General features: G+C 40.8%; 1 protein-coding gene across 5 annotated transcripts in view; it reads left to right on the plus strand.

The window, feature by feature from the left end:
- Positions 1 to 24,105, plus strand: part of FARP1 (FERM, ARH/RhoGEF and pleckstrin domain protein 1) — a 239,662-nt gene that overhangs the window by 19,777 nt on the left and 195,780 nt on the right. For all 5 annotated transcript variants that reach the window (XM_072994671.2, XM_072994672.2, XM_072994673.2 and 2 more), the window contains exon 2: positions 19,328 to 19,522. In XM_072994671.2, coding sequence (XP_072850772.2) covers positions 19,352 to 19,522 — 171 coding nt within the window. In that variant the 5' untranslated portion in view covers positions 19,328 to 19,351. The remainder of the gene's footprint in view (positions 1 to 19,327; positions 19,523 to 24,105) is intronic.

The raw sequence follows: 24,105 nt of genomic DNA on the forward strand, positions 1-24,105 counted from the left end.
TGTGGAAGCATGTGATATAAATATAGTGCAGTTGACATTGTGAACAATGAAGACTCTTACAAATTCACTCAGAAGCCCCCCCCCCCTGTTTGTTTATGGTGTCTGTATGCCTAGCTTCCTCAAATGAAGCAGTATACATTAAGGATTGGTCTTTTAGAATTTTAGGACTTCCAGTACTACAATTTGTTCAGAACCCTCCAGGTAGAACTATGAGAGTGAAAGCCCCAGAAGGAATTACTGTAGAGTAGTGGTTCCCAACCTTGGGTCCCCAGATGTTCTTGGACTAAAACTTCCAGTTTCCTTCACCACTAGCTGTGCTGGCCAGGATTTCTGAGCATTGCAGTCTAAGAACATCTGGGTGCCTAGGTTGAGAAGCACTGACATAGAGCAACCCTCTTTACCTTCATTTTGCTTCTATGCCACTGCTTTGAGGTAAGTCAAAAAAGAATCTCTGCAACTCACTTGTATTCATGGGAGAGATAGTTCAGTTCGATACCGCCTCTGTACAGTCCAGTGCGGAGCAGGGCTCACCCTTGCATGGACCTTTGTGAGTCTGTTGCAGAAAGAAAAGGAAAAGGAAAAAAAATTCCACAAAATGTTGTAGCATTTTATTGTAGTTTGGTCATGTTCCTCATCTGACTACTTTGTGGGTTTTAGAGATACATAATTTCGTGTTTGATGACATCTGGATTGTTTTCCTTCTTATGGAAATGGTTGTAACTTTCTTGGTTTTAATCAAGCCTAAGAATTTTTGTTTCTTCTTCGTGGTCTCTGTGAATGCACACTAATGGATTTAATCTGTGCTTGCGCAGAGGTCTCCGGAATATTCTAGAGCTTTATGCTAAGTTTGTCAAGGACCGCCCCCCCAGCCCACAAGGTCCACCCGCCCTTGCATTCACCTCAGCTCCTTTTTGCCACCACTGAGGTCTCTCCTCTAGCTGAGCTGCATTCGTCCATTGTGTTTTCTAAAGGAATAAAATTGTTGAAATTGTCTCAATCACTTATCTACTATTACGATTTTCTTCTAATCAAGGAATCGTAAGAGACTCTTTCTCGGACCATTCCCCCCTCCCCTTTCCCACTATTTATGGCACCCCTAGCCCCCTTCAAAAAGTGCAAATCATGCTCAAGTAAAATTCCTCTTACAGACGGCCATAGCATCTGCCTTTTCTGTTTGGAAGAAGCCCATCAAATTTCCTCGTGTCAATACTGCAAAAAATTAACCAAGGAAGCCCTCAAGTGAAGGCTACAGCACCTTAGGTCTTTCCTCTGGCAAAAATCACTACAAGCTGCCCAAGACATGGAACCACACAATCCACAACCTCTGAGACAATCGCCGATCCCATCTATCGTCTCTCCATCTGCTAAATCAGTCCCAAAAAGTTCTCAAAAATCAAAATCAAAAACTCCAAGTTCAACTAAATCCACTTCGATACCAAAGTCTCCCTCGATATCGGACAAATCCAAGTCTAAAAAACATAAGAAATCTGCTGATCCTCAACTATGTGGACTGGTACCAATTCAGACATCACTTCAAGATCAACGCACGGTACTCATAGATCCTTTGGATGACAACCCGTTGCCTCCATCTGGTCAGCTTGAATCTCCAATTCTAGCTTAATCTCCGTCCTCACTGATTGACACTGCTGAAATGACGATGATACCAACCTCACTGTGTTTTAGCCCCATATCGATGGTTAAATCCATATTGGTGGCCGATTCAGAATCTGTGTACCAGGCACCCGACATTTCTCCTCCCCGTAAGAAGTTGAGGAAGGAACATAATCTGTCATAACCAGTTCATCTTGGTGCCAATACCATGAGATCTGCCACTCCTACTAGTCCTTCATGTCCTGAGAGCCATCCAGGAGATACAGGCAGTCCAAGAGGATCAGGCTCTATGAGCCTCCGGGGTACTACGACCCTGCCTACAGATGCGCTCGATATCGAGCATATCAACATTATCTGTCTGAGCTCGACTTTTACTCTGACTGTCAACAAAGATGCCAGTACTACTATGATTTGGACTATTCCAACTCATCTCCTTCTCCTTGATATCAACCACAATACCAGGCAGCGTATCAGTCTCTGTCTTCATCAGAAGAGGCTTTGGTACCACCCGTCCAGATACTGAAACATAAATCAAGAAAAAGACAACATTGAGACATCCCTCAAATTGAATCTATGGTACCGAAATGATCCCGCATATCAACTTTGGGCCAGCAATCTCAACCTTCTGTACAGGCAAGCACTACCTACACAGGTCCTCCGCCTTCACCCTCTGGTACCAACCATCCTCATAGGAAGAAATCACAAGCTACCTCAGTACCGTCTCATCGTACTTTATCTAAATCTCACTGTGATTTACCAGAACCAACTCCTGCTCTTTCGTAGTATTGTCCAGCCTCTCCATCCTCTTCCTCCCATTCTCTTTGAATTCTTCCCACTCTATTCTAGATCAAGAATCACCACCTAATCTACCAACACCAGATTCTGATATCAATATCAACAATCCCCCTTCTCCATCTGATGATTTCTCTTCCTACTCACAATTAGTCTTACGTATTGCCAAAGCAATGGAGCTTGACATACAATAGCCCTCTCAAGTTCAATCAGATAGTCTTCAAAGATATCAATGAACAGCAAACTCTGCCTCTAAGCATGAGTTTTATCCCATCTTTGCTGGAACTTACCCAACAGACCTGGACAAAACCTTCGTTGATACCACAGATGTCTCATAAGGTCGAAAACCTTTACAAGACACATGGAGGCAACACTACTTTCTTATTTAAGCATCCACCTCCTAATTCTCTGATTGTGGATGCCACTCAAAACAGGGCGCGTAATTGTTCTGCTTCTTTATCTTGTGGTGCAACTTTGGGAATAGTGTCTAGAATGACACTTTTTTTCCATGGCCGTACATATCACCACATACGACAATCTGCTGGTAGACAAATTGAGCGAACATCACACCCAGATGCACAAATGCTCTGTGGACCAGTCAGTGTTTCTTCACCTGTGCAAGTGCTGGGCTCAACCGCAAGTCATCATGTTTGCTACACCTACCAAATGCAATCTATTCTTCTTGAGGGCAGGTGTGGGACAAGGATCAATGGGAGATGCATTCATTGCAGACTGGGCTACTTGTCTGATATACCTATATACTTATTCCCTCCCATTCCTCTACTACTCAGGGCAATATCCAAAATCAGGAACGATCATGCAAACACAATCCTCATAGCTCCATGGTGGCCATGTCAACAGTGGTTCACCATGCTATGCTCCATTACCAGTGACTACATCCACCTACCCCTTGTCCCACACCTTCTCACACAATGAGGCAGGACCCACCGCCCAGATCTCCACACCCTCCACCTCACAGCATGGAGAATCCTTCCCCAGTAGAGGCTATCCTTTCTTATGCTCGAAAACCTTCTACAATCAAACTATTGTCACAATTGGTCTGTCTTCATCAAATTTGCTCAACAACACAATCTTCCTACTAAGCCTACAAATTTGCATACTATCTTACAGTTTCTCTCCTACCTGTTTGACAAGCAACTGTCTCTTTCAACCCTCAAAGTTTCAAGATTCAGAAGCTGCCATAATTTTCAGACATCCCACACTAAAATGCTTCTTATGAGGTGTTGTCAATATGCGCCCTTCAGCACCTCCACCTCCTCCACAATGGTCTTTATCCCCTGTTCTCCACTGGCTTTCTCGTTCACCCTTTGAGCCACTTGCCACTTCAGAATACCTCCTCTCTCTCGAGACACTCTTCCTAGCCACCATCATGTCCATCTGCAGGGCTTCCGAACTTGCAGCATTGAGAGTTGACTCTCCATTTCTCCAGTTTCATCCCGATAAGGTCACTCTTTTTATGGATATCTCCTTCTTACCAAAGGTTGTATCTCATTTTCACCTCTCCCAACCAATAATTCTGCTTGCCTTTTTTCTGTCGCCTTCAAATGATGTGCAAAAATCCTTACATATGTTGGACACCAGGAGAGCTCTGGCCTTTCATATCTCCGGGACTTCCTCCTTTTGGAAATCCAAGAGGTTATTTGTATCACTGCACACACACACCCTTATAGAGGCTCTCATGTTTCTTCCCAGACAATTTCCTGCTGGATCGTCGCTACCATAAAATTGACATATCAACTGGCAAACAGCCTCTACCAGAACGTATTAAGGCTCACTCTGCTAGAGCAACGGCTACTTCTCCAGCATTCCTTGCAGAGCTGCTACATGGGCAATGCCTTTCACATTTGCCTCCCACTACAGACTGGACCTAAAAGCCAAAAAAGATGCTTCTTTTGGGAGGGCTGTCCTCTCTTCAGTCCTTCCGTGACGTCCCTCCACCGATAAAGTAAGCTGGTTAGTCACCCATTAGTGTGCATTCATAGAGACCATGAAGAAGAAAGAGAGGTTACTTACCTGTAACTCTGGTTCTTTGAGTGGGCGTTTGTGAATTCACACTTCCCGCTTGTCTTCCCCTCTGTCCGTCACTCTTGTATCTTTTTGATGCAGCGGCAGGCTGTTCTTAGGAACTGAGGTGATTGCGAGGCCAGCCGGACCTCGTGGACTAGGGGGGCGGTCCTTGACAAATGTAGCATAAAGCTCTAGAATATTCCGGAGACCTCTGCACAAGTGCAGATTAAACCCATTAGTGTGAATTTACAGATGACCACTCGAAGAACCAGAGTTACAGGTAAGTAACCTCACTTTTTATTTTTTTTAGCAAACAAGGGGATTTAATACCACACTAACCTAATATAAGGCAACTTCCTTTATAAAATGTCAGAGATGAAAATGAAATGTAATATTGTGTCTCCTCTCAGAATGTCTGCAAGAAAAAGAACACTGCATTATCAGTTATGGCTTAGATTAGACAGATGACAGTTTTGAAAGTGGCTTTAAAGAAGGATTGTTGTGTATGACATGTATGTGAAACAAATTAGAGCAGTGTGCTGAAATCACACACACATCTGTACCATCAAAGCGAACTTGTGGATTTTTAACTTTCTTGAGATATATAAATGTATCCAATCTTTGATTCTTTGCCTATATTATGTAGTGTTTATACATCCTGCTTTTTCTTACAGCTTCTTTTGTAAGCAGTGGAGTTTTTGTAGATTTGGATACTTCAGAACAATTTTATATGAGCATACTGAGGAAGATAATTGTTCGTTTTGTCTGTGGTGTGACAGCTGTGTTTAGCCAAAGCATGCTGAAATATTTTGAGGTCAGATAATGTTGGTAAAACTGTGTTATCTTCCAGGGATCCAAAGGAAAGGCTGCATGTTACTGCCAGATTAGACATTTGAGAACAAATTGTTTTACATGGGGTGTAGGGCAGAGTATCAGACTAGATGGAACCTTTAAATTAGTGGTTACTGGAGCTTGTCTTTGTTGATTAGGACAAATGAGCTGCAACAGGAATCTTAGTGTCATCTTTGAATGATACTTCACTTTCATAAAAGAATGCTGGAGTCAAAATTTTCCAAATGCAGAGCTCAATGGGCATTGAGATACAAACTCTTAAAAAGCCGTCCTAAAATGTTCTGTTGTTACGAGTATAATTTTATGAGTCAAACAGGGATGCAGAGTCTGTGTGGTCCTCCAGTTGTTGCTGGCATACAGCTTCCATCATTCCTTCACAGTTGACAGAACTGCACAGGATAAATGGGGACTGTAGACCAAGAACATCTGGAAGGCCACATGTCCTCCCTTCCCAGAAAATTTAATAAAATTAAAAAGGAATTTTAAAGCTGTTGCTTAAAGGTAAAGACAGTTATGTATAACTTATTTAGTAAAACTTCAGTGGATTACAAAACTGGGAGCTGAGGATACGTTTAGTTTATATTTTTACATTTTTCTTAAATAATATATACAATACATAAGAAATACAAAAAATGTAAAATACATACATACACAAAGCAACTTACATTATTCAATTATATATCGGTGCCCCCCTCCACTGGACCCTTTCAAATATATGTTGCATCAATTTCCAGTTATGGCTCCCAACATACCCTCTAACCTTCCGCTCCATTGGACAGGGCTCTGCCTCTCTCTCTTGCAACTTTGCTGCTCCGTGCACGTGACTCCACATGCAGGGTCCCATCTCAAGCAGAACCTAACATGATTGCTGTGCGGAGGGGGAAGACAACTGCGCAGAGCGAGGCAGAGGCGCGTGCATGCCCAGCTTAGAGAGAAACTTGATGGTACCCCATTCCCCTTCTAAAACTATATTAATCCTTTTGAAGATGTGTGGCCCTTTCCTTTTATTAAATACATAATTACATCTCCAAGCTAGATTTTAAAAAATGCTATCCGTGCAATTCAATTTTACAATTGTTAGATGCCATTTCCATAATAATTTGTAGTAATTTTCTTCTATTCTTACTGATATTCATTTTATTATTCTTTCATCCCAAATATTTTTCTACTCTTCGGTACTTATATCTGTTCCCAAATCCATTTCCTGTGATACCTTACAAGATTCATTTTGGGTTTTCCACTCCTGTTAATATCTTATAAGTTTTGCTTGTTTTCCTTCTCATATCTTGCTTTTTTCTTGTTAGGTTATAATAGTCTTATGAGAAAGGTACCAGCTTGTAGAGCACCTCTGATGAATGTATTAGAACTATAGATCAATTCATGTTTAACTGGATTGCTTCTGATCTCTAGGTGGTTAATTGCTCTTGATTTGCAAAGTTCAGCTTAATGTATAAAAGGGGTTACATTAAGTTCAACTTTGCAAATCAAAAGTACTTAACCACTCATGGTGGTTTCAAAGTGCATACTATATACCTTTTGCATTCACTAATGTTCAAACCCAGGGGTTGCAACTTACTAGGGGAGTGCATGCTTAGTATGATAAATCCCTGATGGGTCACAATCAGTTAGTTTAGATAATGCTGAATTTGGTGGACATCTTGTTAGATGGTTTAGGTGGCTTGATAGTCTGACACAAGTGCTGTATTTAGTGGAAATTCTGTATTTTGTCCATTGTTGATTTAAAATATTGTAGAGTTATCCGGCACCTGTACACAATTTGCAGGGTAGTGAGCAGAAGGGACGCACATTTATTTCTGTGAAATAGAAAAGAGAAAACTAGAAATAATGTTGTGCTGTGAAATGTATTGTTGTTGTTTAGTCATTAAGTCATGTCCGACTCTTCGTGACCCCATGGACAAGAGCATGCCAGACCCTCCTGTCTTCCACTGCCTCCTGGAGTTGGGTCAAATTCATGTTGGTTGCTTCGATGACACTGTCCAACCATCTCATCCTCTGTCGTCCCCTTCTCCTCTTGCCTTCACACTTTCCCAACATCAAGGTCATAAGTATTAAAATGCATATTTATACTATACGTTTCCCAATATCAGCTCATAAGTATGAAATGCATATTTATACTGTAAGTTTGCTAATAACACAACTCTGCCTTTAAAAGTTTGTCAAGCAAGCATTGATTTTACTCTGAATCATGCAGCCTTTGAGGAGGAGAACCACTATTATCTTGAAAGGTCTTTTTTCACTAAAGCACATTATGCACAGTTTTGATGGATTCAGAATAAACTGAGGAGGGTATGTTTCTCTTCCTGATCAACTCTTCATCTTCTGTTACTGTCTCCAACTCTCCAGTTCAATCATTCTTTCACATCCTTAGGAATGAAAATGTGTCTATTGTTTGAGTCGTGTGATGTTTGACTGACCATCTATTATATCGAATTAAACTTTCATATTTTTACTACAGTTTTGGAATAGCTGTTCTAATAGCAGTGGCTTTCATTCTCTATTGCCTTGTCACACCACCAGAGCCAATTTGCACTGTGAAGTTTATGCAAGAACTTTAACCTAAGGATGCATTTTTTTTTTTTTAACGTTGTAGCAATTCTATGTAGCCAGAAGACCTGGTAAATAGTTAAAAGCTGTTCCTTTCCAATTCACCTTTCTGTCACAACCACTTCAATGCTAGGCTAGGTGCTACTATTGGCATTTAAGATCTAGGTTTCCATATCTACTGCACAAAATAACCATAAGCCTTGAGTAGTGTCCATTTGCAAAGTTAAAGCATTGACTGCAGTCACATCTCATTACAGTTCAAATTGTGGTTTGTTATAATTTTGCTTGTATGAATAAATCCCAGTTAGCAAGCCTTAGCTTGCTAACCAACCAGAAAGCACATTATAAATTCACATGAGGATCTCTGTTGTGGTTTATAAACTCTTTGGCTGCTTGTGATGGTGATACCTACAATCCATGAAACTGCTCATCTCTTGCTTGTTCCCCCAGCTGCCCATTCTGAAACAGGAGCTGAGGGATGAAAAACAAGCAAATCAGACATGAGGAAAACAAGCCATGGTTTACTTGGTTGTTTGTCACACAGTTCTTGGCTTAAGCAGCAAACCTTGGTGAATACAAACTACAGCTTATATGAGAGTATGCTCCCAGAACCGTGTAAAGCTTCAAAGGCATACATTGCTGAAAGTTTGGTGTCACCTCGGTTATCTTGTTATATATGAATGAGCCTACCCAGAATCCTGAAATCCATTACTGCTCTATATAGTACGTGAGCACACCTGTTGTTTTGTATTTTCCTTTTCCTTTTTGGCAATTTAGTATAATAAATTGAGTAGTTACATTGTTGTAAGACTCTTCTTAGTTTTCTGTAGCTGCAACTGACACAGCAGGCTTGAGCAGCTCTATAAAGGCATCCTCAAAAAAAAAAGTATAGATGGAGACAGGGGGTTAAAAAGATGACTTCCTGTCTAGAATAAAGAAGATGGTAACAGTGATGGCAAGCAGCAGGGCCAGTGAGGAAAGGCAAGTGTTTAAAAGTCTCAGGTTTGTTCTGCTTGCTGTTGTATCTATCATCCCAGCATTTTAAGGTGAGTTTGAAATGCATCTGAAAAATACATACTGAGCTCTCTTTTTGTTTTGATCTTAAATGTCTCTCTTTCATCTCAGTCCTGCAGAGTTCATGTGGTTGTAGTGCTTGAAGTTGTGGTTATTAACTTGCACACACCCAACTAAGTGAGTTGAGGGTATTGTCCGACCACATGGGAATTCCAGAGTATTGAGAATTAGCAGTGTGGTTCAATTTAGGGTTAGCAAAAGTGTTTAATGTGTACATATTTTGTATTTCCTAAACTCACTGAGAATCCTGGTGCTCCCTCTTCCCCAAATGGGCTCAATTTACTGACAACTGCACATCATTTCTTGACATTGTGGTCCACAGAAAATCAACATGGGACAGGGTGTTTGTTTGTTTGTTTGTTTGTTTGTTTGTTTGTTTGTTTGTTTGTTCTGATACATTACGTTGGCTGGGACAAAAAAGTAACCCAGTGGCAAAATGTAATAGATTGGGTAGAAAAGTTTCTGTCCGATAGTATTTTTCCTGTTTGCAACAACAACAGCGACAACAGCAGCTGCATGTGGTGGAAACTTGGGGATATGATTTGCAACTCTTCAGATGACATTGCTGCTCAATACCTACAGTGTAGATCTAGCATTGTCTAGAGCAGTGATTCCCAAACTTGCACGCACCCAACTCACTTAGTTCAGTGGTTCCCAAACTTGGGTCCTCAGATAGTCTTGGACTAAATCTCCCAGAAGCCTTCACCATTAGCTGTGCTGGCCAGAATTTCTGAGCGTTGTAGTCCAAGAACATCTGGGGAACCAAGACTGGGAATCACTGGTCTAGATTCTGCAATAAATATGAGTCTGGAGGACTAAAATGTCCAGAGGCATGAGGCTTGAAAAGAGTAATTTCTTCATTCAGACAAACTGCCCAGATGTTTTGTTTTTGTGCTGATGTCTGCATTTTCGTTTGGGACTGGGTATGCATGTCTGTGGTACAGGCTTGCATAGTTCTTCCATTGAAATGTAAAGAAGTCTTGTTGCTTCAGTTTATACAGACATCTTACTTGACTTTCACATTAAAGAGTTATGTGGTTGAGTGAGCACAAAACCTTCCAGCTGGTATAACAGTTTTATTTATATAAAGGGCCTGAGCCAAAGTTCAAATAAGTTTGAGGTTTAGTTAATTTCATTAAAAGGCATGTATTTAAATGATGAGTTGAACAATTTGCCAGTGACTGTACACAAGGCTCTCTTTCAAATTCACCAACCAATGATTGCTATACCAGATGGGTTGCATTAGTTATACAACTGATTGAAGGTAGAAATATGAGGTAAAGGAGGAAATCGTGAACATGCTTTCTCAGTGGTAAGTCCCATTTATTTTGATGGGACTAAATCACTGAGTAAACATGTCCAGGATTGATAGTTTTTGTGTCATGCAAGATATTTTTTTTGGAAAATTTATTATAAAGTAATATAAGTTATTTTGTTAACAGAAATGTAGTAGATAACAAAGGGAGAAACAAAAAAAAAGTTACCAATATGGCTTTTTGAAACAGTTTTGGGCATGAAATGAAAGACAAGGAACCTTTGCAGTAGAGTGAGAAGTCATTTAGATTTGGAGTAAACTGTATGATGATAAAAATTACTATGTTTCTGGAGAATACAGAACTAGAAATAATTTATGTCTTGAAAGCTAAAGGTTAGTCTTAGCTGTTGCTCAAGGTTGGTCTTAGCAGCTGTCAGTAACAATTGAGTTTCTGATTGTTGTGGATTCAGCTTTATAATTACCAGCATGTAGATTTTTAAACAAATGCCACATATGTGTAATCAGTTAATAAAGAAGTTGTGTTCTTATACTAGTGTTCTTGAAGTCCTTCAGGGAAGCAAATGTGAAAGTTAAAATCATTCTGCTGTTGAAAACTCTGTTTGAAACTTTTTCTAAAGTGTGGATTTTATTCCTCTCCTGAAGACAGACCTGCAGACCTTTCATATTTGCTTCTGCCTGATGAGAGATGACACCAGCTCAGTTGATAAATTCTGTTTCATCATCTATTCTAGTCTAGCTGTCTTTTGCACAGATAATAGTCCTTTCACTGAGCATTACTTAGATGTTTGCTGCTTATCTATTTTGATATATGATTCCATACATATACAGAGCCGTACACTTGCAAACTCTTTTACCATTATGACTCTTTCAGTGCCCAGTTTTACAAAATTTCACCTTCTATCTTAGACTCTTGAAATTTTTGTAAATGGAGCAGAAATGGCTAAATCCAATCACTAGTCGCCACCAGAGTACATCCATTGAGTTTAGCTGAGATAGGTAAGGGGTGACTTTATAGGTTCCATTCATTCCATGTGTCTGTTCTAGCTGAGAGTTGTACTTGTTTTAGTCCCATGTATTTTGCAGGAGGGCAATATTTTCTCCTCCAGGACACCTCAGTAAAGAGAGGCTAGAGGGACTTGTGTTTGTTGTCTACAGGAGGAGCTGGAGTTTGTGGCTATGATCCGGTAGTGTTTTGGAACATTGGAATGTGCCTTTTTCTGAAATATTGTTCTGTCAAGCTCAGTATCATCACAATGGGGTGATGATCTCAGGGCTCAGGAGAGGGGGGAAAGTGACAGTCCAGTGGAGGGCATTCAGAGGCTATGTGGAAAAGAGGAATCTTCCCTTCTCAAATCCGTTGATGGAACTTCTTCCATTGGTAAATGGTAAGTGGCTTGTGTTGTCAAGGTTAGCCTACTATATGCTGTGGAGCCCCTGTTCCCCACCTCTTCTTTAAAAATATCCCTGCAGCTCAGAATATACTGGTAACTTTTCTTACAGAGAACAGTGACTACCTTGCCAGTTTTAGCCATTGCGTGCCTGCCATTTCGTGCTCAGTTTTAGTCATTATTGAATGCTAAGTGTAGGATCAGCAGAATGAGAGACTGTTGTGTAAACCATGAAAAGTTTTCAGAGCCAGCACAGGATGGGGTCAGCTGGAATAGTAAGCAGTGCAATGTTTATAATGTATGTGGCCCTTTTTTCTTCTTTTTGGGTCAGGCATTAGTAACTTGAGACTGGAACAAGGGGGGTGCCCCCACATCAATTTTAGGGGGAGCTATCCTCCCCTTGATCAGTCCACAAGCCACCCCTTGAGTCAGGGAAACACACACACCCAGAATACATAAAACGACACAGATTCCACTGTGTTTTCTATTCGTATTTTGCCTACAAACACACACACCCAGATATTACCTGTCACTGTGAAGCCATTGAAATCCACAAACACCAGCAGAACTTCAACAAAAAAGAAGAAAGTTTAAAATTCAACAAACCTTGGCTCCCAGCACTGAAAAATACAGCATGCAAAAGGTCAACAAACTCTACCCAGCCACAGGGACCAGTGATCACTACACACAAAAGACCAGCTAACGACACCCATCAATCACAGTGACAGATAATCTCTCCTCCTTATTACAACAATACACCCACAGCAAAAACACACTGATCACCATAATCACCCATCTCCTGAAAAGGACAAAAGCTGATCCCACAGCTATAAATAAACTCCCAAACAAACTGCACCAGGGCACAGAATGCTACTTCTGTCCTCCAGCTACAGAGACTGGCAAAACATTAGGAAGAACAACCTTCAGAACATGGCCAAAGAGCCCGAAAAACCCACAAAACCACTGATAATCTACTGAATTTGGTATGTTACTGAATTGTCGCCTCAGTCTGTTGTAATCTAATTTTTCAGGGTCCACTTTAGAGGAACTGGATTTTCAGAATTCAAGGATTCCCAGTCTCATCATTGAATTATGAAACTGGGAATCCTACAGGCCAAATTATGGGACCAGGAGCCCTCAAACTGGCAGGAGGTGGAGCAGCCCTTCCACCTCTATGCCATTCCCGTGTTACTTCTCCAAACCATTTGAAAAGTGCCCCACTGCATCATGATAGTCATGAGGATTCCCTGTGATTCACAAAGGTGCATGGAGGAACAAGTTCCAAAAGAAGCTACCATATAAATAGTCCTGAACTTATGAAAATCTCATCTCTAATTCTGCCTTTCCAGGCTTGAAAGTTCTGGAAGTGTAGGGAGGCAGCCTTTGTCAGAACTCAGCAAGGCACTTTTCTAAGGGTTCAAAAGAACCACAAGAATAACAGGGAGGTGAGGGGGCTGATCTACTTCCTGCCACTTTAAGGGCTCCTGGTCCCATAATTCAGCCTGAGATATGCCTTCCTAATTATGGGTGTGGGAGTCCCTGAACTCTGAAAACCCCATCCCTACTTAATAGTGTTTTCCAGAATACACTCTCCTGTCCTTAGTGTTTCAGAGAATTAAAAGAAAGTATGTCTTTAAAAGGGGGGGAGAGGGGGATGTCAATTATCTGTTTTTTTCTGACCTTTTAACTGGGTATAAATGAGTGCATTAAAATGCCTTTTGAGCCATTTAGTATGTCCCTCTTGGAAATGTCCCTGCCTATACTTGCTGATTTGAATAGTTCAAACACCATCATATTTTACCAGTAACTTCCAGTTTATTTTAAAATTCTTAAATATCTTAGTCATTGTCTTTCCTTGTTTACTTTCATTCCCTTTGCTCTTTAATCTGTCCAATTCTTGTGTTTAAACCTTGGACAAGTTCCTTGTATCTCCCCTGCATTTCTTTTTGGCCTGAATCAAAGAGGTCCACAAATATGGTGACCACAGTTGCTGTGGTAACCCAGAATTGAATTCTGGCAGTTACAATTGCGGTGAGGTATAGAGCAAGGAGAAGTCATAGTATGTTGCCCTTTTGCCTTTTTTTTGTTACTCCCAGAATTTTTTTTCTGTGCAAAACTGTGCAGCAAGATTGGCTGTGACTGTTGTACCTCTTTGGCTTCAAAGCCAAGGGTTTTAGCATCTACCCAAGATGATTTTTTTAAACTCCTAAAACAGTGAAAATTGTGGGAGGGGAGGGGAACCCAGCTTGAGGCAACCATTTCTCTTTATTTCATTTCTGGAGTTCAGTGGATGAGACTGCAGAGTAGTGCCAATGTTGCAGGTGAGTCAAGAAAAGCATAGCTAGTTAGGGCCTTTCCTTGCTAGTTAGGGCCTTTCCTTGACCAGAGAGGGTCTCCATGAAATAAAGCTGACTCTATGAGGAAACTGGGAATCAGGGGACATGAAGAGTATAGCTGTACATGCCCCAGTGATCTTGGCCCACAGAAGGTTTGTTGGTAGGGTGATCTGGTCCCCATCAATATGCATAGAGCCTCTGCTATATATCCTTAATCTGAGAGTAAGCCCCACTGAGCACTGTAGAAATTACTTACTGCATCATTAACAACTTGTTGTCTGTTTACATATCCCAAGTCACTGTGTTTGGCAAACAGCTGCTAGTGTGGTTTACCTTCCTGCCCATTTTCCTTTCGTTGCTTTGGGAGCATCCTAAAGCGCTCTATCTCCTGATATCATTTTGTTCTCAGAATGACCTGTTCTGTAAAATCTGCATTCATATATTGTTTAATAGGTTTGTTTCATTACTCCCCCGCCCCACTGTTTTAGCTCCATCTGAATAATGCTGCTGTTTTAATCTCTGCCTTTGAATATGCAAATTGAGCATGCAGTACTTATGTATATAGTACTGCTGGCAAAATCAGCATATGATACACAAGCGAACACTTCAGGACAGTTTACGTAGCAGAAAGCTCTCTCTCTCTCTCTCTCTCACACACACACACACACACACACACACACACACACACACACACACACACACACACACACACACACACACACACACACACACACACACTCACACTCACTTTCTTCAAGTTTTTAAGCTCAAGGAGACAGTCTCCCTCCCCCACCCATCCCCAGAATTGAGAACAAAGTTCACAGGGAGAGTGGATGGGTAGGTTTAATAATTCGCTCCTCTGTGTTTCCAAATTGTGTCATATCTTCCCATCTCTGTGTATGGGAGGTAACCAATAGTACAAAATGAAATAATATATATTTGAATTTTACTAGTGGTAGCTACTCCTTGCAGTGGAAGGAATTGGGAGAGGAGTTAAAACTGGGGGCTGACAGAATACGTCTCTCTTCCTTCCCATGGATTATGATTCTGACCAACAGCAGAGGGCTCTAAGTAAAATAATTTCACACTCCCGTCTTCCATTGACCTATCATTCCTTCCATTTCTTGACATTTGTTCTCTTCATTTATTCATAAATTGTTGATTCCCTGAATCCTAGACTCTATGTTCCGGTGTTGTTGTTGTTTTCACTCTGCTTTAGATTGTGCTGTACATAGATTTGGTATGACCATGGGAGCACCTTTTGTGTCATCTACACTTTTCTTGGAAGGTAGAAGAGAATAGCTGAAGCCAGGGATCCCCTAGGTCTTTTATTCAGTTACTCAATTATTGATCTAGCCAATAATTAATAATTAACCAGACATTAAAGAGGGTTTAATCTTCCAGGATCAAGCAAGATCAGTAACTACAAGATCTTACACTTCACCTGCTTACTTGCCTCTGGAGACGAAAGCCCTGTATTTGTAGCCTTCTTCTGATAAACTACTGCTGTACAATGGGGGGGGCGGGGCGGGGAGAAACAGCATTTTCTGGCTGCTGAATTTCAAGCCATCTGGATCAGAGAGTTTTCTGGATTATATAACACGAGGTCGCTGAGTGTACCATTCTTTCAGTATCTGTTTTATTCACTGCCCCACTAAAACAAGTATTTATTTGGTACCCTTGAATATTAGTACATTTTCTTAAATGTCAAGACAGAAATTTATTTGAATTTCATATCCAGGTTTTCTTGGATAAAAATGAGCACTTGAATCTCTTCCATCTGGCTTTTGAATAGGAAAGAAAAATCAGATTACCTACATGACAAACGGAATGCATTTCTGTTAGTTCTTTTGGTCCCCCCAATAACATTTGATACCATCAGTAATGGTATTCTTCCGAGCCATTTGGCTGACATGAGGCTGGAGGCACCATTTTGACTGCATTCTCTCAGAAGGTGGTTCTCAGGGACTGCTGTTCATCATCACACCTCTTGGGTTAGGATAGAAGTTGAGGGGCTGCATATTCCCATTACTGATCCCAGAGGTCTTCTGCTGCTCCTCTGAATCGTCTTCTATTCCCCCAGAGGCACAAAAGAGACTTTCTGAGGGGGAAATTAAAAAATGGGGTTCTGCAATGTTCTGGGACGTCCAGGGATAGTGGGGGCCCATTTGGGGCTGCATGTGATCTGTAGACCTTACGCTGACTCCTGGTTTTTGGCATTTTTAGAACTGCCCTCTGTGATTTCATAACATTTCTTTGAAACTTCTTTAAAAAATATTGACTGTGTAGTTCAGGAGTGGCCTTTGTGAAGCCCACAGGCCTCAAGTGACTTCCATGGGCATTTTTGCAGCTACCCCAAACCTTCCTCACTGGCTCACTAAGTTTTTAAGATGCAGAACTTTTTAAAATGGTAAAACATTTGGAAGAAGCACAATATTTCACTTTGGCAGCCTACCCAGCATAATGTAGTTGATGGAGTGACAGACTTGAACTCAGGAGACTTTAGTTCAAACCCCTCTCAGCCATGGAAACTCAAACCACTCCTTAAAAATCTCACTTACCTTGAAAGCCTTAATAATGTGGCTATAAGTTGGTTCCAGCTTGACAGCATACATTGCAAGTTCGCACAGCCTTGAAAAAAACAAGCTGGAAGTGTCTATCCAGAAACTTTAAAAAAAATAATAATGGCAAAAATGTGGATTTTTGGAGTCCGTTGATGGGGTCTAGGAGCCGCAATTTGACTCCTGTGATGCAGAGATTGCTTGCCTGTAGTGTAGTTAATTAAGCAGAACACAATAATAACTAGAATACAGTTCTTAGTTAGCTTTGTTTGTAATGATACAAAATGTACAGGTACTTTACTTTTCAAAGTAGAAATATTTTGTAATAATGGAAGAAATGGTTTGTGGGGGAGTTGTGCAACTTTAACTCACTGAGGTCCAAACTTTTGTCTGTGAAGGACAGTATGTGTTCCACAACCTTGGCTACACCTAATTTCTAGGACTACACAAGGCATGAACAGCTTCATGATGATAACCAGGCAAAACCTGGAACTTGCCACCATCTGTGCTGCTCTTTTGAAGGGGAAGATCTCTGTGGTGCATCTGTGTGCTTTTCTAGCACGTTGCATGTGTGTGGTAGTGTGCCAATGTTACACTGAGCTTTGAAGAATCAGGGGAAGGGGAGAAAGGATCCCTTAGATCTCATGTTGAGGAATTTTCAGGAAACCATCCTCTGTTTTGTAGCATCTTTGCTCAAAATATCTCTACTCAAGGCTCAGTATGGAAGTCCTACCTGCAAAGTGTAGGAAATCTTGGAAGGGGAATGGGAGTATGTGTCATGTGAATTGGTCTGCATGTTTGTAGACCTATGAAAGCAAGTGGTGGTGGAGGTGATGGTCTACTCTAGTTTTTTTGTATAATTCTTTACATATAATTGTAACTACCAAGGATCATTACTGCGGAAGATTCTGAATTTTGAGGCGTAAAGCAAATCCACTGTCCTTGTGAACAAGCCTTGTTATTAACCTATACAAATCAGTGTTGCAACTTACAACAGCCCAGCACTTCCAAGTGGCTCCACTTGTTAAAAAATCTGTGGTATTAAATGACCAATCTATCATGGCAACTTATTAACCATTATTTACTCTGTGACAAATTCTTGCTAAACTTCGAGAAGGCTCCGTCTGTCTATTACAGTTTTCCTGTTTTCTGTGCAGCTGCATAGTTTTGAAGACAGTTTGTAAAAGGCCGGTCTACAATGTACTTGTAATCTTAAAAATTATAGACTATACTGAGTTTGGAGATTAGTTAGTGATAATTTGCATTCCAGGAGTGGGATACATGTTCTGGGTCAACAGTGCATTCTTTCCAGGCCCTCACTGTCCAGCCATATGCTGCGGAGTTTTAAATTTAATATGGTCATATGAAGTCCTGAGCAGCACAAAATTCTAGAATCCTCTTTAAGGGGCATGACCTTGTTTCAGAATTAATGGAGCAACTGTATGTATTATCAACTCTATGTTTGTTCAGCCAAAAAGTTATATTCCTGTTTTTCCTGTTTTGTTGCATGCTTCCTAATGATAGTTGATCAGAGATTAAAAGGTGGGGGAGGGGAATGGAAAGGCAATTACCCAAATAGATGTTAGCAGCAGGTTTGGTTTGAAACTCAGGTTGTCAAAGCAACAAAAGGAAAGAAGGGAGAGAGAAAAATTATGGAATGGTTTGACAAATCAGCCTAGTAAAACAAGAAAATTAATGAAAATTGTGATGTGTTAGGCTTCCTTAATAACTTATTTTTCCGGGGGGGGGGGGAGAAGAGGTTGCTCAGTAATTGGAGGATGAATTATTTTGTAATTTCATTTTATGATTATTTTTATGACTGTGGCTTGCTTTGAAGTATGAATTTATTTATTATTTTTTTTGGATTACTTAGGCAAAACGGCAAAAAGGAGAACTTTTTTTCAAAAATCATCTTTCTTTTAGAATGCTCTTTATTCTCCCATTTCTCATATGTCATAAGATTGCATGAAAAAGACAAATCTTCACTGATTTTGATGACTCTCTTAGTTCTTCTGAATTAACTATAGTGCCTATAACTGGTTTGATTCTTGTTATAACCAAGCTCAATGTGGGTCCAGCTTACCGAACATCTTGTTAGCCTGCTGTTGCTTAAAAAGTTCTAATTCGTAGCATCATGGAAATAAATATATTTACTTATTTAGATACATTTATAACTAATGTACGCGGACTGGAACACTTTTGGTGCTTTGCAGCATGGGGGATACAGTTGTCACTTTGCTTTGGTACATGTTACATCAGAAATACTGAGCCAGCTTGACTGGACAGGTTTTGAGCTGTAGCCCTAATTCATTTGGAGTAAAGTAAGCAGAATTGCTTTAGCTTAGTTCTGCTTTTTCACCAGATAACAGTGTTACCTAATGTTAGAAGATGCCATATTTGGCTAATTGTGTTTAAAAGAAATAAAAGCTGCAATCCTGAACACACTTACTGCAAATGGGAAGCAAGCCCTCATGAAGAGAGTGGGACTTCACTTCCAAGTAAATATACAGAGGATTCAGCAATAAAATATCAAGTTCAGACAGCATTATGAAATGCAAAGATACTTAGGACGTGAGGTTCCTTTAAGAGGACATGTGCCTCTGTTACCTGCTGCAGAATGGGGAGGGGAACTTGTCCTCCAAAACGCAGTGTGGAATTCAACTTCCAGCACAGCCAGTGAGCAGGACTGGTGGGAGCTGCCTTCCAGCAATATCTGGAGGAATGCTTTGCTGTTAGTAGTGTTCAGAAGTGCGCCATGATGCCAGTGTAAAAATTCCTGTATACCTTGATGACTCTTAACAGTTTTAAGTAATACACCTCATGTTTTCTTTATCCCTCTGTCAGAAATAGGAGTTTGCTTCTCCAAAGATGGGTGAAGTGGAGCAGAGGCCGACTGCGGGATCCCGGTTAGGAGCTCAGGAGAATGCTGGGATCAGTACTTTGGAACATGGACAAAAACTGCCCACAACACCTACAGGAAAACTTGTTTCTATCAAAATCCAGATGCTGGATGATACACAAGAAACTTTTGAAATTCCGGTAAGGTGATACTCAGGATCTGTTCCTCATTGCTTGGTTGATTAGAGAGAACAATCTCGCTTTCGAATCTCTGCCAAAAGATGAATTGAAACTGCAGTAAGAACCTAATTATTTATTGTCTCTCTATAACAGTGTCACCAAGGCATTGAAATTAGTGATTTTTTAATGTTCTGCACTTTTGTAATCCCATGAGAATCTTCTAACACTTTTTATTAAACAGAATCAAGTGTTGAATTCAAGAGTGTAAACTAATGAAGTACCATATGAATACTAAGGAAAACTAAGTAAAAGTTTTCTGTTCTCGTGAATTAGTTCCTTTGGTAGCAGTGGACTGGAATTGGCATATGTTTGGTTGCTTCCAGTTTAACCGGCTTTTTTAAAAAAAATCTTTTTAACATAATAGCTGCGCTTCTGATAAACAGCTCACTAATTAGTTGATTTTCATTGCTTGGACAAAGATCATTACATAACACATCCCTGTTCTGAGGGCCCTTCTTAAAATACTCCCTGTATCTGGGTACAGATACAAAATGTACATATTGTGAATCAGTTGTGAATGTAACGTGTGTTGCCTTGCAAAAGTCTGAACTCCAACTTCCTTGCCATTTGTTGAGTTAGTCCTTTAACTCAAGGGTGGTCCTTTTAAACTAATAGCATCATCCTTAGTGGTCATTCCTATGTTACGTTAATATAAAGGGAGAATTCTTCAGTGGACAATTCTGAATAACTTTAAACAAATGTGGGATGCAGTTAAATTCCTGGGGTTAGATGGGACTGAATGATGGGAACAGGGGAGTCTTTTCTTCTCACCTTCTCCTTTATCCCTCACTTTCCTACTGCCTAAAATGTTCTTTTGGTAGGTGGAGGAAAGGAAGGAAATCAGTATTTTCCGAGTTACTCCAGAGGTGAAAGGAGCTCATTGTTCTTTCCTGAGATGACTGATGAGAAGAAGAAAACAGATACAGTTAACCCTCTCCCCCATTCCTTTGTAGGGCAAGTTATGGACAGTGTCCTCTATGGGCAGGGATATTTCCAGCAACACAAGGGGGGAGATCATGATTTGGGAGAGAGTTTGCATGTACACTAATAAGTAAATGTAGTTTTGACTCATCCCCACATCTAGGCTTCCAGTCCTATCTAGGAAGGGAGGAGTGAGGTAAGAGAGTGGTTGCAACCATTGTCTCTGTTTATATGCCTATAGGGTGAATGCTTTATAGTGACAGATTTATCCATCCTCAGTTGTCTGGAGTCCGTAACTTAGTGTTTGAAAAGAATTTATGCTTTTAAAAATTGCAGTGTGAGTATGTGTTTAGAAATGCAAGAATTGTAGACCACTAAAACAATTGTAGACCACTAAAAATTGTAGACCACTAAAAATGTGGGATGTGGTGGCGCTGTGGGCTAAACTGCAGAAGCCTTTGTGTGCTGCAGGGTCAGAAGACCAGCAGTTGTAAGATCGAATCCACGCGATGGAGTGAGCTTCCGTCGCTTTGTCCCAGCTCCTCGCCAACCTATCAGTTCGAAAGCATGTAAACGCGAGTAGATGAATAGGTACCACCTCGGTGCGAAGGTAAACAGCGTTCCATGTATAGCCGCACTGGCCATGTGACAACAGAAACTGTCTTCGGACAAACGCTGGCAGGAAAGTTTCTCTTAAATGTAAAATCCAAAAGCTCTTGGAAAGATGGATTTCGCTAAGCAAATCTTTCTTAGATGTAAGGCAGGAAAGCTGGAGGTTGCATTAGGGCTGTTGTTTTAAAGTTACAGCTGAGGCAATTGTGGATTGGATATCACACCTCAGTTCTCTATACAAAGAGGCACGGGCCATGCGTGCACACACTCCCCATTTGGCCTTTCTTGGAAACAGACATGTCTCTGCTTGGCTGTGGGTGGGGGGAGGCAATCGTCTGGGATTGGGGGTTTGTTTAGCAAGTTGATGGACAGATATATTGGGTTTGTGTGTTCTAAATTACTGAAACATTAGAAGGACATTCTTTCACTCTCCCTTCTGCTGGCTTACTGTGTGACCTCAGGGCACTTGATTAGCTGGACAGGATTGACTTTCCATCTGTTTCAAACAGAGATTTGCTTTTGTTGTGGTGCTGCTGTTTTAAGGCATTTCTTTTCACTTTTAACACAGCAGTTTTTGCTACCTTACGCAGTTGGCAACTAACACTTAATGTCTGTCCTATGCTCATTTGGTGGCAGAGTTCATAGTATCATAGTTCTAGAAATAAAAGGCTGTGTGACAATGCCAACACACTTCCAGGGTGTCCCTGACCCATTACCACTTAGTTGTCATGAGGCTGCTTGCTGCTGATGCCTACACATTAGTCATGGAAAAAGGCACCAGTCAATGTGCATTATGTGCATCAATAGAAATCCCACCCCGCCCCTGGTACCCTTCTCCCCACCTTAAGTCTCACCATAGGTCTCATCATAAGTGTGTTCTGAGCACACTGTCTGAGATGATGTTGACAGAGCTTCCCAGGATGAGAATGAGCACTAGAAAAGGACAGGAACTGTCACTGCCACCTCTTATCTCAATCTTTGTGTTGGAGTGGGTAGAACCAACACAGCAGATAGCAGCATCTAGAGGATGACCCACCCAAGGACATCTGGCCAGAGTCCCCCTAAAACTCTGGAGCTCAGCCTGTTAATAACCATTACATTTCCAACAGTTTCTTGAAAGGAATTTCATGTTAAGTTTCAAAGACTTGGGATATTCAGTTTTGTGTACTGAAGCTCTGTGAAAGTTCTGAAAAGACATTATCTGTCTGTCTGTCTGTATGTCTGTCTGTCTGTCTGTCTGTCTATCTATCTATCTATCTATCTATCTATCTATCTATCTATCTATCTATCTATCTATCTATCTATCTATCTGTATCTGTGCATCCTTTATTGTGATGCAAATAAAACTTACTGTCACTGTGCATGGTTTGGGAGAAACAGAGAGAGAGAACTGAAACGTGATACCTCCATGATACTGGGCCATACTATGAAATTTTCTTGTCTATTTTTTCTCATTTATCAGAGCATGAGGAATGTTCAGTCAGCTGCATAGAGGTAGTGCCAATGTTGGTTCTGTCATAGTTTTGCAGTTTTTTTAAAAAACAAACTGTGTGTGAGTCACGGGCATGAGGCTGTTGTAATCTGGACAAGCCTTGCTGAAAAACAGACAATAATGCTAGGAGACGTGGATGCAGTATGAAAAGAGAAAGACTGGGTGTGGCATGGGTTAAGTCACTCAAGGAAGCTGTGGGCCATTAGTTTGCAAAATTTGAGCATAGTTGTGAACAACAGGGCATGATGGAGATGACTGATTGATAGGATCATCATAAGTCAGAAACAACTTGATAGCAAATGACAGCAACGTGTTTGAAGCACTGGAGGGCACTCAAAGTGCTAATTGTGACAGTAGGAGCCAAGCTTTTACTCTTTGCAGAACCACAGTGCTGAAGTTTCCTACTATCACAGCCACCGCTGTCATTGTCACCAAGCAAGTGGACTAGCAGCATTCCACCTATTACTGTATTTCAAAGCTACCAACTGTGGTCCATTTCTTTACCATAGGTTGGTCAATGGAGTCTCAGCTGCTCTCACACTGCCCATCTCTGCTTGCCTAACTGGCTGACTGCCTGGTGCCACGCTCAAAAGCTAGCTTGCACTTAACACTGTCAGTTGTCACAATCATGCTTTGATTTGGTGCAAGAAGTCTGTGTTTAACTAATGGCTTCCTCACAGGCTGTATTAAATACTGTGGATTTGCTGAGACTGATATGAGTGGAACTAGGAGGGTGAGACATTGCCCAAGGTCAATGCTTTCTCATTTTAATGACGACTTTGGGATATGTTAAATTAATTGTATTAGTGGAAATAGTTGAGGTGGTCATTCCACTTTTTTCTCTAAAAGGTAGATTTTAATTATCTGTTTCTTTCCTAGGGTTTGTAACAGTGTGAAAAAGTTAATTACTTTTTCTTTATTCTGCTGATGGGCAAAATAAAGCATTCACTGAGCTCATAGATTATTAATATTAAATGCATTGTCTGTTTCATCTTCATTCCCCTCTTTCACGTCTTCCTTATTTTTAAATGAGGTTTAAGATTTGTGTAGCCAACAGAGAATGTAGAGCTTCTCGCCTTCTACTCCTCTTCTCTTTTGTGGAAAGCTGATTTTGGAGAGACACCTGTGTTCTGATCTGTTATTTTAGATACACTTAACTCATCTGTCTTTATGGCTAATGCTTTGTGTAAGCTTTATGAGCATGACCTGTAAGGCAGGTCATGCTCATAAATTGATTTTAGATATGTTGCCTGAAATCAATCATTCCTATGAAGGCATTTTTCCATTGTTCAGATTTTCTCCTTTTAGTCCCTCTACCATCTCTCCTGGCCCTTCAGAGGCAGTGGTTTGCAAACCTGGGTCACCAGATATTATTAGACTACAGCCTCAGGGGTCCATGACCATTAGCTATGATTAGAGGTATTTGGGAATTGGAGTGCAATGACATTTGCAGACAGGTCCGGTTCTATTGTAAACAGCACCCAAGACAAGGGATGCCTTCAGCATCTCCCAGTGGTCA

This window comes from Pogona vitticeps, chromosome 3 (assembly GCF_051106095.1).
Source record: "Pogona vitticeps strain Pit_001003342236 chromosome 3, PviZW2.1, whole genome shotgun sequence".
In the NCBI taxonomy this organism is placed as follows: domain Eukaryota; kingdom Metazoa; phylum Chordata; class Lepidosauria; order Squamata; family Agamidae; genus Pogona; species Pogona vitticeps.